The following is a 13,217-nucleotide window of genomic DNA, read 5'->3' as shown; positions in this document are numbered from 1 at the left end:
AGTTACGGTCAACAACGTTTATGACCGTAATCGGCCATATAGCTGCTATATTACTGAGTGCGGCCTAAGACTAAACTCACTCACTCACTCATGACCATAAGATGTGACCACCTCTTAACACTCATTCTGCTCTTCGTTTGTGTCTCTCAATGTCCTTGCCTTTTGGCATGTCATGTATTAATACAGACTTTACTGTCCTTCCTTGAAGCCACAAATTTCGACCTTTCTGGAACGATATGTTTTCTTCTTTTTACACATACACTTTTCATTTCTAATGTGTTGGTAAGGCGACGGGCATTCAGATTTAGGTATAACTGGACGAATATATTATCTTATAGAGGTATGTTGTCACATGTCATCACAGGCCTAACTGTGACAGCGACATATACTCGGAGCAGGTGATTTTAGAACTTTACCACTTATCTACTTATATCTCCACCGTTTTTGGACCCGTGAAGATTGGGGTTAGAAATGATCCATGCTTGTCGTAAGAAGCGACTAATGGGATCGGGAGGTCAGGTTCGCTGACTTGGTTGATATATGTCATCGTATCCCAATTGCGTAGATCAATGCTCATGCTCTTGATCCCTGGATTGTCTGATCCAGACTCGATTATTTACAGACCGTTGCCATATAGCTGGAATATTGCTGAGCTCGGCACAAAACTAAACTCAATCACTCACTCCACTGTTTTTGTGTCCTCCACAATGCGAATTATGCCAAGACACCTATAGTTTACCTACCGACAAACAAGAAAGATGGTCAGTATGGAGGAGACTGCACCAAAGACAGCCAATGCCAATGTAACTGGAGATATAGTGAGTAACTGATGTCCAGGTGCAGTCGGAATACTTGTGTTGCCCAATTCTGTAACATGAGTGTGCATATATACTGAAAGGCAAAAGAAACGTCGTAATATTGGAGATGACATGTAAGTGTCAATGGAGTATTTGAACCAGTCCTGGTTTGTTAAAAGTCAAGTTTGAGGAAACCATGAATCGTGGTCAGATAGCCTGTTTTGCCCAATAAATTATTGTTTGAGATTGAGGTCAGAAATGTGTTTGTTTGTGGAGAGGGAAGAGTTCACTTGTTTTCTGAACACAGCAGTAACACGTCTCGCTCACCTAGCCATAGCTTCTGTATTCAGAAAACAAGTGAACCCTTGTCATTCAAGTCGGCATTTTATGACTGAATGTATGCATGATGCATGATGTATTTGTGCGAACTCTTCCCTTCCGAGAAATGGCCCTTCAGAGGAAATACAACGGGTGCTTAATTAAGTTACTTTAAACATAGTCAAACATTCCAGCATACAATTCCGTATGTAACGATCCTAGTTTCTAAATGTGTACAATATCGAATTCCAATTAACAGTCTTTAAACCTGGTTTCATTCGATAGAGATCAATACATATACCTATAATAGTGGTCATGGATACGTTCATACAAAGTCCATTGTTTCGATCACAGACGTTAGGGGAACAGTTGAAACAGGTATGTGTACAGGTGTGTCCATAGTAACCAGGATCACAGTTTCTACATGTGCCTGATGATCGAAGGCAGCCACTGTCCTTGCAGTTCACACATGGCAAATGACATTTAGGACCATGGTAGCCTTTTATGCATTTAACACAGTGTCCCGATGTTTGATTACAGTTTTGGTCTAGACATCTGGAGCTACATGGATCTGCACATAGCTCTCCCCAGAAACCAGACTTACATCCATGTAAACATCGACCCGTGTCCCTATCACACGGAGACGTGCAGTTCTGTGTTGGACAAACAGAGTGACAATTGTCGGAACAGGAGGTCTTACAGTTCTCTCCAATGAGATTGTAGGCACATTTCTGACATTTACCTAATGTCTCATTACATATCTCACATCCGGCCAAACATTTATCCCCACAGACATGGATGGCTAAACAGTCCTTCTTGCAGCTGCCATCACTAAGACATCCTTGTCCTCCACATGCATTTGGACATTTGTGACATTGTTTACCAAAGTATCCGTGATCACACTTGATACAGACGCCGTGATTCTTTCGATCACATTTTGAGCATTTGTTTATGCACGGAAGTTACACATTTTCCCATGTACCCATCGTTACACCCATCCGTGCAGTCAATATTTCCATCATCAAGAAATGTACAGGTTCCTCTCAAACAGTTGACCGGACAGCTTTTTCCAGCGTTGATTGGTGGACTGACAGCCGCTGGAACTGTCTTCGTAGTTATGTTTGTTGCTGTGCAGTCTCTCTCATCAGGCCTGTAAGAGCGCAAATCAGACAAATTTATCGATGGACATTGGTGGTAAACTGATAGTGTGTCGTGTAATTGCATTTTCAATCTGATCCTTTTCATACCTTCCCTTTCTGTGAGCAACGTAACTGATAATGACGCGAGTTCAAACTGAATATGACGATATATACGCTTGATATACATGCGCTATATCACATTGGGTTTTACATCAGCGTTTTATGAATGAGAATTGAAAAGGACTTGAACAACACAATAAAGTAAACGATCTCGACTGTTAGAAAATTATCCAACATTACATCATCATGTCCTGTGACCTACATTAAAATTGATGATGTGTATTTCGATTTCTTAAATATCACTGAAGGCACGAAACGTTTATTAATACATATATCCTTTTTAATATGCTTTAAGGGCGTTTCAGGAATATTTCTTTAACTGCGAAAATCGCATGCAAGGTGAGTGAGTTGCAATGTATCGACATTAGCGACAGCCATTTAGGGACGAGACCAGGGATATACATTTCCACAAGACCAGTGTAATGCAAAGCAATTTTTAAACATAAGTTTCTGGACAAACCTTGGTATGCAGCAGCAAAAATAATACAGTATTTCCACAAAGTCTTCCTGAAAAAAAATAATTGAATAATATTTCATCATTACCACTCAGAACCGTCTCTTTACGAATTGTGTGGAACTATTCGTGGACCAGTTTTGTTGGTACAATCAGTTATTCCCTGTTAAAGGAACCTAATGACACGGTATGAGCGAAATATGCATTGAGAAAAATATTTCTCGTAACATGGTTTTTGGATAGACGTCGACAATAATTACACATTTACATAATTTACAAACCAGTTTGAATGATTTATAAAACAAACAAACAGATCTGATGATACGTTAACGATGTTCATACATCAAATGTTGTAATGTATGTTCATAATTATATATCGTATATAATCGATTTTCAGTAAGAACGCATCTACGAAAACGCAGTGTGTCTTTGGAGGACATTTAGAAGTGTAGATCATAAAAGATACATAAAAAGTTAATATTCAAACCATGTTTGACTCAAATAAAGTGTTAATGTTATGAAATGTGGTGTATGCGTACGCTAGTGATAGCTAGTTTCTTGACCCCTGCCCCACATTTGGACTCGTAACGTCACTGTCACGAACATTTAACATGCTGTTCTTCCGTCTTTGTATGATATCAATATCGACCAATTGAGGTTTAGATGGAAATTTTTCATTGTTCTTATATTTTCAAATTTAGAAACATCTAAATAGGCCTACAACCGAGACAGTCGCCTGCAGTAAGATAATAACAGCAAGGTCCAGAGTAAAGTTCTGAGACTTACCAGGCCATGATGTTGCAGCAAAGTACACTTCCACAAACTAATCCTACGTTAACGAGATACTGACGTAGTCACTATAAAGAACTGTGCTGCTTCCTGTCGGTTAACGTTTTGACTGGAGACTCTTGAGTTTTGACATTGAGTCAGCCTAATACACGGAAATATAAACGATGTAATTGTTGTGAAAGTTTGCCCGCCTGTTAATTGATACCGTAAAAGGGACTGTTTATAAATATAGAAGCGACAAAACCCTTTCCTCATTCATAAGAAATCTCTGCCAAAAGCAGAGTCGGTTGTTCAATTGTGACTATATCATGAGCAGATATTTGTTTCAGCAGTATTACAGCTGTATGATATTGTTTGTAAACAAATCAGGGTCTGGACCAGACAATCTAGTGATTGTCACCATGCGATTCGATGACAGAGGTGAGGTGAAATTGGGTTTTACGTCGTGCTTGAGAATATTTCGCTCATATGACGACGTGAATGCGTGTGTATGTGTATGTGCGGCTGCTTGTACTAGCCCAGACTTAAGCTGGTTTAATAGTGCTAGCCCACTGAGGTACCATGCTGCAGTGAAGCATGAATACCCCACTCAGACACATTATACTGACTCCGAGCCAACCAGTCCTTATTGTACCCATTAATGCCGAGCCCCAGGCAGGGACCAACAAGTACCATATTTTATCGATGACAGAGCATGTGTACATGAATCACTATGGAATAGTGATGAACCAGCTGTTCGTGAAAAGGTGAGCATGAAATCCCTTTGAAATTTTTAGGAATACATGAAATCCCTGGGGTCACAGTGATTTCAACGAAATCAATGACTCGTTTAGGGATTACGTGAAATCCCTGGTTTCACACATTCCCTGTAACATATACATCGTGTAGATCCAGTCCTTTCCGATTCATATTGATGTAACGCTGATGAAAAAGGTTTACAGAAAAAGGAAGGTTTGAAACTGAAAGATTCTGAAAATGCAATAACAGGACACATTTTATTCTCGTCCATTATCAATTTACCGCCAATGTCTACCTATATATTTGTATATTTGTTTTGCGCTTTTACAGGCATGATGAGGACTGCACATCAACAAACACTATAACTTCGGAGGCAAGTGTCCGTCCATTAGTCTACGCTGAGAAAAGCTGCCCGGCCTACTGTTTGGGGAGGAACCTATACATTTCTTCATGATGGATGCATTGACTGCACGGATGGGTGTAACGATACAGGGGATAATGTGTAACTTCCCGTGCAGGAACAAATGCTCAAAATGTGATCGAAAGAATGCAAGCGTCTGTATGAAGTGTGATCAAGGATATTTTGGTACACATTGTCACATATGTCCAAATGTACAGTAGTCTTATAAAGTAAACTTATCTGGCTTAGTCTATCAAACCCTCAGCACTCGCTATAGCGATTCTTCAAATCGCGAAACCCTAGTAGAAGGTCGCAACGAAAACAGAACAGCTATTTTACTTCCGAGTGATCGCGAAGTTCAATAACATTTGCGGACAATAATTTACCTCAAAAACGTTTGTACTCGAACCATTCCGATTGCTATTTTCCGCATAGCGATTTTTCCGAAATGAAATAAACATCAAAGAACGCATGACCTTTTGTCAATATTCCAAACACAACCACCCTCAGAAACAACATGCGAAATGTGTGGCATGAATGTGCTCCACTCTTCACAAATGCGCCCTGATCGGTGTAAACCTACCTGTAATCATTCCTCTGTTACAACAAGCGGGTCCTACCTTCATTGTTATGGGTGACAATGTCCGTCCATTGTTGATAATGCCCGAGAAAGAGTTGTTAACGATGTTGTTTAGATCAACAAAATCACACATATGGACTGGCCAGCAAGGTCACTTGATCTTAACCCCATTGAACATGCTTGGGACATTATTGGAAGTCGTGTTTACGGTCTCCATGTTCACCCCCATACGCGTTACTGAACACTGCTTCATTGTCCAACACTGACTTGAACCTTAATGTTTACATTTTGCTCCATCAATGCAGCACATTTTGCACGACTGTTTCGCGGGTACATGCTTTTGATGATTTGTAAGTCGATTATTGCTCAATACCATTTCATTTCATTTTGCTAATCGTGTGCATATGTTTCACCTTTCTATTGCATCATTCCATGATTTGCAATTTCGAAAATGAAAATGTAATGAAACTACAAATTTGTGTTGTTTAAGGTTTTGTGAGGAGTAGTAACCATGTCATCAGAAACCCCAAAGCATATGTACTGCAGGTCAAATATCTGTGTTTTATGTTGAGAGATCAGTGTCAGTGATCAGGGTAGAGACAATTTTGAAAACGTCCCACCGAACCCCAAACAGTAGCCGTTTTGTGATTGGTTCAATTCTTTCAGTCGTCTCGCGTTTTAATGGACGGTCATAGGCCACACAAGGGTTAGCTGACGCGACCTTCTACTAGTTTTTGTGAGACTCAGTATAGCAGTGTAACGAATAATACTGAGCCTAAGTTTACTTAAACTGAAATGCATGTAGAGGACAAGGGTGTCTTAGTGATGGCAGCTGCAAGGACTGTTTAGCCATCCATGTCTGTGGGGATAAATGTTTGCCCGGAAATGAGACATAAGGTAAATGTCAGAAATGTGCCTACAATCTGTTGGGAGAGAACTGCAAGATCACCTGTTCCGACAACTGTCGCTCTGTCTGTCCATCACAGAACTGCACGTCTCCGTGTGATAGGGACACGGGTCGATGTTTACATGGATGTAAGCCTGGTTTCATGGGAGAACTATGTGCAGATCAATGTAGCTCCAGAAAAAGACCCAGAAAAACCATCAAGGGAAAATATGCTGAGAGAGATTCTTTATTTCATCCAGAAATCAATCCGAAGATTATTGATGCATGAATTCAATCATAGTTGACAATTGATATGACAGAGATATAATGAAACATTCACAAAGGGATAGCATCACTTGTACGCAGAGTGTCTCCATTAAAATACAAACTCAAGATATGGTTTCAAATGATAGACCTATTTTGCAAAGTTTATAATGACAACATGGTACGTGTCCCGCACTAGGGATCGTGTGAACTGTGTATCTGCACTTTGGAGAGTTGACAGCATTTCATCGTCTTCCAACATTTCAAAATTTACATAGGTTTCAACATCAAGTAGATCAATCAGAGATGAGAAAAAGTTATTTCGGAGAGGTAATAATTTTTCACAGTGTAGTATCACATGGTTGTCATAATCATAAGCGTGCTTGTTACAAAGCAAACATTCTTTTGAAATTTTATTTCGTGATGAAATTTTCAAACACAATCGCAAGGCTGCTCTGTGTTCAGGCTATAAAAATGCTAAGTTGAAAAGTATGTGATATATCAGGGATGTATGAGCTCGCATGTAACGATACAGTCCTGCATTAAGTGATACTTTGTTACGCCACATTTGTTCTTCACATTCGTGAACATGTCTGTTTAGAATTCGTCTCAACTGGTGTTTTGGGGTCTTTGGGGGGGGGGGGGATGAACCACTGTATAAATGAGTATATATGTAGTTTCTAAGGTTGCATTTGCACAAAACAGACCCAAGATCTCCACAAATAACTGATTTTCGGGACGTATTAGCCATGGAAGCACAGAATAAGTGTTTTATGAGATTCTCACAACTAGTGTTGCATAAAGAGCCAAAGAACGGGAGTTTACTTTTATCAATGTAGTCCACAATCCTAAGTTTGCAATGGTGGATTCAAACGGAGATCTCTTATCTAGTCCCTGGACATTGCGGGCAAAGTACCGCTGTGTGTTTTCTAGCAAACAAAGTTGTTGCCCTTTAATGTCAAACAATAGTTCACAGCCATAAAAGTTGTTTTCAGAATCATTGTTTGCCATATTTTAACACTGGTAGCTGGATGTAGGTCAGTGTTAGTTAGCCCCAAGAATTTAAGGGAATTAACACTCTGTCATGCTTTCTGACAACACTTTTCAATTCTAGATTTACATTTTAAATCAGACGTTAGAAGTATACCGCCGTAAGTAGTGGAATCTACTGATGCAATGTTTTCATTGCAAGAGTGTAGTTTACAGTTTTAACTTTACGTTTACTTTTATCAAAAATCATTACTGTGCTTTTTGCAGGATTGTATGTTAAGCGCCATTTATTGGCATATGTATGTACAATATCGAGAGCAATTTGAAATCCCTCTGGTGAAGTACTAAGAAGTGTTGTGTCGTCAGCAAGCAATATCGTCGGAACATTCAGACCACACACACACTTAGGCCATTACTAGCCTGTCTCAGAGAAGAAATCAAGTCATTGATAAACACTAAGAAGAACCAGGACGACATGACACTGCCTTGGCCAACACCTTGCTAAACAGGATACCTGTCAGAGTTTTCACCCTTATATCTTACAAAAGCATATTATTTGTATAACTGTAGTGCAGTAGTTTCCAGATGATTCCCTGGATGTCCAGTTGATGTAACTTGTAAAATAGACCATCGTGCCATATTCTGTCAAATGCTGTTTATTTACCTAAAAAGGCAGCATATGCTGTAGAGTTTTTTCTCAATGTAATATCTGATACATTCAATAAGAGCAAAAACGCCCATAACTGCCCCATGTTCCTTTCTAAATCCAAATTGTATCTCAGGGAAATAAGGATTATTTTCAAGCAATTTAGTTTCTATTCGTTTAAGTAATAGCTTCTCAAAAAGTTTCCCAAAGGCATGACGTCAGAGTAATTCAAGTCCTATAGTTTCTTTGGGCATCGGATTTTTCCTTTTACCTTTCTATCCCAATGATAATGAATTTGAATCCACCATACCAAATTCTATAATTCAAGAAAGCATTTTACATAATAGCGAAATTTGATCATTCTGTGAAACAGGTCACAAAGGTGTGTAATGAAGCCGTGTTCTATCATTCAAGATGAACGAGGGGACTGTAATAAGGTTCATCGCTGTTTGTGTTACCCGAAGTTGGGTCCATCATTTCCTCGTTAATCTCATCGTATTCATTATTACCGTACACTACATCCCGGGCAGCTGGCTGATGACCACTTCTGTACGTGATCAAACTGGATTGAACTCTTCCTAATCTGAAACATTGAAATTTAACCATTGAGTTTATTAGAATGTAATTCTAACATATTCACTACTAATCTCAAAGACTGAGTGGCTTTAGTGAAATCAACACTTAAATAAATCATAAAGAGACTATACTTGGAGGCAAAAAAAATGGAATTTCTTGGAAATTGGTAATGTTGTGAATATCAAGCATTTGGTTTTTTCAACTGGAGTAGGCAAATGGTTGAAGCAGGGCTCACATGTTACGGACACGCACGTAGTTGACCGTAGTGAGGGATAAACGTAGTAAACCGTATTTGACCTTAGTTAAACATAGATGGACGTATTTAAGCGCAGTTCGAGAGTAGATCACCGTACTTTGAACTTCAGCAAATGTCTCTACGGCTGTATGGCTTGAATCGTAAGAGCCTATTGTTACCGCATGAACGTGTTTGACCCTAGTTCTCCCAAAATGACCGTAATTCACCTTCCTGCACTGTTGTGTTGACCGTAGTACACCGTGGTAACATGGCACTACGATTAAACTACAGTTTCAAATGAGTTACGGTCAACAACGTTTATGACCATAATCCGCCATATAGCTGCTATATTACTGAGTGCGGCCTAAGACTAAACTCACTCACTCACTCATGACCGTAAGATGTGACCACCTCTTAACACTCATTCTGCTCTTTGTTTGTGTCTCTGAATGTCCTTGCCTTTGGTATGTCATGTATTAATACAGATTTTACTGTCCTTCCTTGAAGCCACAAATTTCGACCTTCTGAACGATATGTTTTCTTCTTTACACATACACTTTTCATTTCTAATGTTGGGTAAGGCGACACGCATTCAGATTTAGGGTATAACTGGACGAATATATTATCTATATAGAGGTATGTTGTCATACGTCATCGCAGGTCTAACTGTGCCAGCGACAAATACTCTGAGCAGGTGATTTGGAGAACTTTACCACTTATCTACTTATATCTCCAACTGTTTTTTGGACCCGTGAAGATTAGTTAGAAATGATCCATCCCTTGTCGTAAGAAGCGACTAACGGGATCGGGAGGTCAGGTTCGCTGACGATTGGCTGATATATGTCATCGTATCCCAATTGCGTAGATCAATGCTCATGCTCTTTGATCCCTGGATTGTCTGATCCACACTCGATTATTTTACATAGACCGTTGCCATATAGCTGGAATATTGCTGAGCTCGGCACAAAACTAAACTCAATCACTCACTCCACTGTTTTTGTGTCCTCCACAATGCGAATTATGCCAAGACACCTATAGTTTACTCTACCGACAAACAAGAAAGATGGTCAGTATGGAGGAGACTGCACCAAAGACAGCCAATGCCAATGTAACTGGAGATATAGTGAGTAACTGATGTCCAGGTGCAGTCGGAATACACAGTGTTTCGCTCCAATTCTGTAACATGAGTGCACATATACTGAAAGGCAAAAGAAACGTCGTAATATTGGAGATGACATGTAAGTGTCAATGGAGTATTTGAACCAGTCCTGGTTTTGTTAAAAAGTCCATGCCAATAACTTGCCATCGTTGCCTACGTCTTCCCATGTCAAGAAAAGTTAATGTTTAGTACTGTCGTGTTTCAAATCAGTTCAGAAAACTTTAGCGCACATAGGAACTTATACCGTAATCTGCTTGGCGCCTTTACAGCAGGTGATCCATAACAATTGAGATACAATGTATTGCGTGAAGCACGTCCGTTCAGTGTGTTTTTCAGTATGCTACGGTATGATCGACTGTGTGGACCAAAATTTACCAAATTGAACTGCAGGTGGTGCTTAATTAGTGCACGTGTGTATATTTCAGCCATTTTGTTCTTACATAGCTGGCTACGTCTTAAAAATATACATGACTATAATTTCACATATAATACGATCCACTACAAAGAATCGTAACTGAAAATATATTACTTCTGTACGTACCATACACTGTTGTAGTCATGGCAATTTCCATCGTTGTCAAGGATACGTTGATACAAAGTCCATTGTTTCGATCACAGACGTTAAGGGAACAGTTGAAACAGGTTTGTGTACAGGTGTGTCCGTAGTACCCAGCATCACATTTCTTACATGTGCCTGATGATTGAAGGCAGCCACTATCCTTGCAGTTCACACACGGCAAATGACATTTAGGACCATGGTAGCCTTTTATGCATTTAACACAGTGTCCCGATGTTTGATTACAGTTTTGGTCTAGACATCTGGAGCTACATGGATCTGCACATAGTTCTCCCCAGAAACCAGGCTTACATCCATGTAAACATTGACCCGTGTCCCTATCACACGGAGACGTGCAGTTCTGTGTTGGACAAACAGAGCGACAATTGTCGGAACAGGAGGTCTTGCAGTTATCTCCCATGAGATTGTAGGCACATTTCAGACATTTACCTAATGTCTCATTACATATCTCACATCCGGGCAAACATTGATTCCCACAGACATGGATGGCTAAACAGTCCTTCTTGCAGCTGCCATCACTAAGACATCCTTGTCCCCCACATGCTTTTGGACATTTGTGGCATTGTTTACCAAAGTATCCGTGATCACACTTGATACAGACGCCGTCATTCTTTCGATCACATTTTGAGCATTTGTTCATGCACAGGACTTGACACATTTTCCCCATGTACCCATCGTTACACCCATCCGTGCACTCAATACTTCCATCATCAAGAAATGTACAGGTTCCTCTCAAACAGTTGACCGGACAGCTTTTCCCAGCGTTGATTTGAGGACTGACAGCCGCTGGAACTGTCTTCGCAGTTATGTTTGTTGCTGTGCAGTCTCTCATCAGGCCTGTAAGAGCGCAAATCAGACAAATTTATCTGTGGACATTGGTGGTAAACTGATAGTGTGTCCTGTAATTGCATTTTCAATCTGATCCATTTTCATACCCGCCCTTTCTGTGAGCAACGTAACTGATAATGACATGAGTTGAAATGGAATATGACGATATATACGCTTGATATACATGCGTTTATTACATTGGGTTTTACATCAGCTTTGTATGAATGAGAATTGAAAGGGACTTGAACTGCACAATAAAGTAAACTATCTCGACTGTTAGAAAATTATCCGACAATACATCATCATGTCCTGTCACCTACATTAAAATTAATGATGTGTATTTCGCTTTCTTAAATATCACTGTGGGAACGAAACGTTTATTAATACATATATCCTTTTTAATATGCTTTAAGGGCGTTTCAGGAATATTTCTTTAACTGAGAAAATAGCATGCAAGGTGAATGAGTTGCACTGTATCGACATTAGCGACAGCCATTTAGGGACGAGACCAGGGATATTCATTTCCACAAGACCAGTGTAATGCAAAGCAATTTTTAAACATAAATTTCTGGACAAACCTTGGTATGCAGCAGCAAAAATAATACAGTACATGTATTTCCACAAAGTCTTCCTGAAAAAAAAATTGAATAATATTTCATCATTACCACTCAGAACCGTCTCTTTACGAATTGTGTCAAACTATTCGTGGACCAGTTTTGTTGGTACAATCAGTTATTCCCTGTTAAATGAACCTAACGACACGGTATGAGCGAAATATGCATTGAGAAAAATATTTCTAGTAACATGGTTTTTGGATAGACGTCGACAATAATTACACATTTACATAATTTACAAACCCGTTTGAATGATTTATATAACAAACAAACAGATCTGATGATACGTTAACGATGTCCATACATCAAATGTTGTAATGTACGTTCATAATTATATATCGTATATAATCGATTTTCAGTAAGAACGCATCTACGAAAACGCAGTGTGTCTTTGGAGGACATTTAGAAGTGTAGATCATAAAAGATACATACAAAGTTAATATTCAAACCATGTTTGACTCAAATAAAGTGTTAATGTTATTAAAGGTCGTGTATGCGTACGCTAGTGATAGCTAGTTTCTTGACCCCTGCCCCACAATTGGACTCGTAACGTCACTGTCACGAATATTTAACATGCTGTTCTTCCGTCTTTGTAAGATATCAATGTCGACCAATTGAAGTTTAGATGGAAATTTTTCATTGTTGTTATATTTTCAAATTTAGAAACATCTAAATAGGCCTAAAACCGAGACAGTCGCCTGCAGTAAGATAATAACAGCAAGGTCCAGAGTAAAGTTCTGAGACTTACCAGGCCATGATGTTGCAGCAAAGTACACTTCCACAAACTAATCCTACGTTCACGAGATACTGACGTAGTCACTATAAAGAACTGTGCTGCTTCCTGTCCGTTAAAGTCTTGACTGGAGACTCATGAGTTTTGACATTGAGTCAGCCTAATACACGGAAATATAAACGATGTAATTGTTGTGAAAGTTTGCCTGCCTGTTAATTGATACCGTAAAAGGGACTGTTTATAAATATAGAAGCGACAAAATCCTTTCCTCATTCATCTCAAGAAATCTCAAGAAATCTCTGCCAAAAGTAGAATCGGTTGTTCAATTGTGACTATATCATGTGCAGATATTTGTTTCAGCAGTATTACAGCTG

At 39.3% G+C, this 13,217-nt stretch overlaps 1 protein-coding gene and 1 long non-coding RNA gene across 2 annotated transcripts; both read right to left on the bottom strand.

Moving 5' to 3' along the window:
- Window positions 1–2,093: 2,093 nt before the first annotated feature.
- On the bottom strand, window positions 2,094–3,707 carry LOC124292408. Its single transcript, XR_006902454.1, has 3 exons — window positions 3,615–3,707; window positions 2,835–2,881; window positions 2,094–2,265 (listed from the first exon to the last, which is right to left on the bottom strand). It is a non-coding gene; the product is annotated as an uncharacterized LOC124292408 (long non-coding RNA).
- A 4,992-nt stretch (window positions 3,708–8,699) lies between these two features.
- Window positions 8,700–12,942, bottom strand: LOC124265925 (tenascin-like). The gene is made up of 4 exons (XM_046700765.1): window positions 12,859–12,942; window positions 12,075–12,127; window positions 11,122–11,505; window positions 8,700–8,704 (listed from the first exon to the last, which is right to left on the bottom strand). Exons 1-4 carry the CDS (start codon window positions 12,864–12,866, stop codon window positions 8,700–8,702), a joined length of 450 nt encoding a protein of 149 aa, XP_046556721.1. The 5' UTR covers window positions 12,867–12,942.
- Between the last annotated feature and the right edge of the window lie 275 nt (window positions 12,943–13,217).

Source organism: Haliotis rubra, unplaced genomic scaffold, assembly GCF_003918875.1.
Source record: "Haliotis rubra isolate DU_JTF1 unplaced genomic scaffold, ASM391887v1 Scf10, whole genome shotgun sequence".
In the NCBI taxonomy this organism is placed as follows: Eukaryota; Metazoa; Mollusca; class Gastropoda; order Lepetellida; family Haliotidae; genus Haliotis; species Haliotis rubra.
The sequence above is the reverse complement of the archived record's forward strand: the minus strand, read 5'-3'. Positions and strand labels throughout refer to the sequence as shown.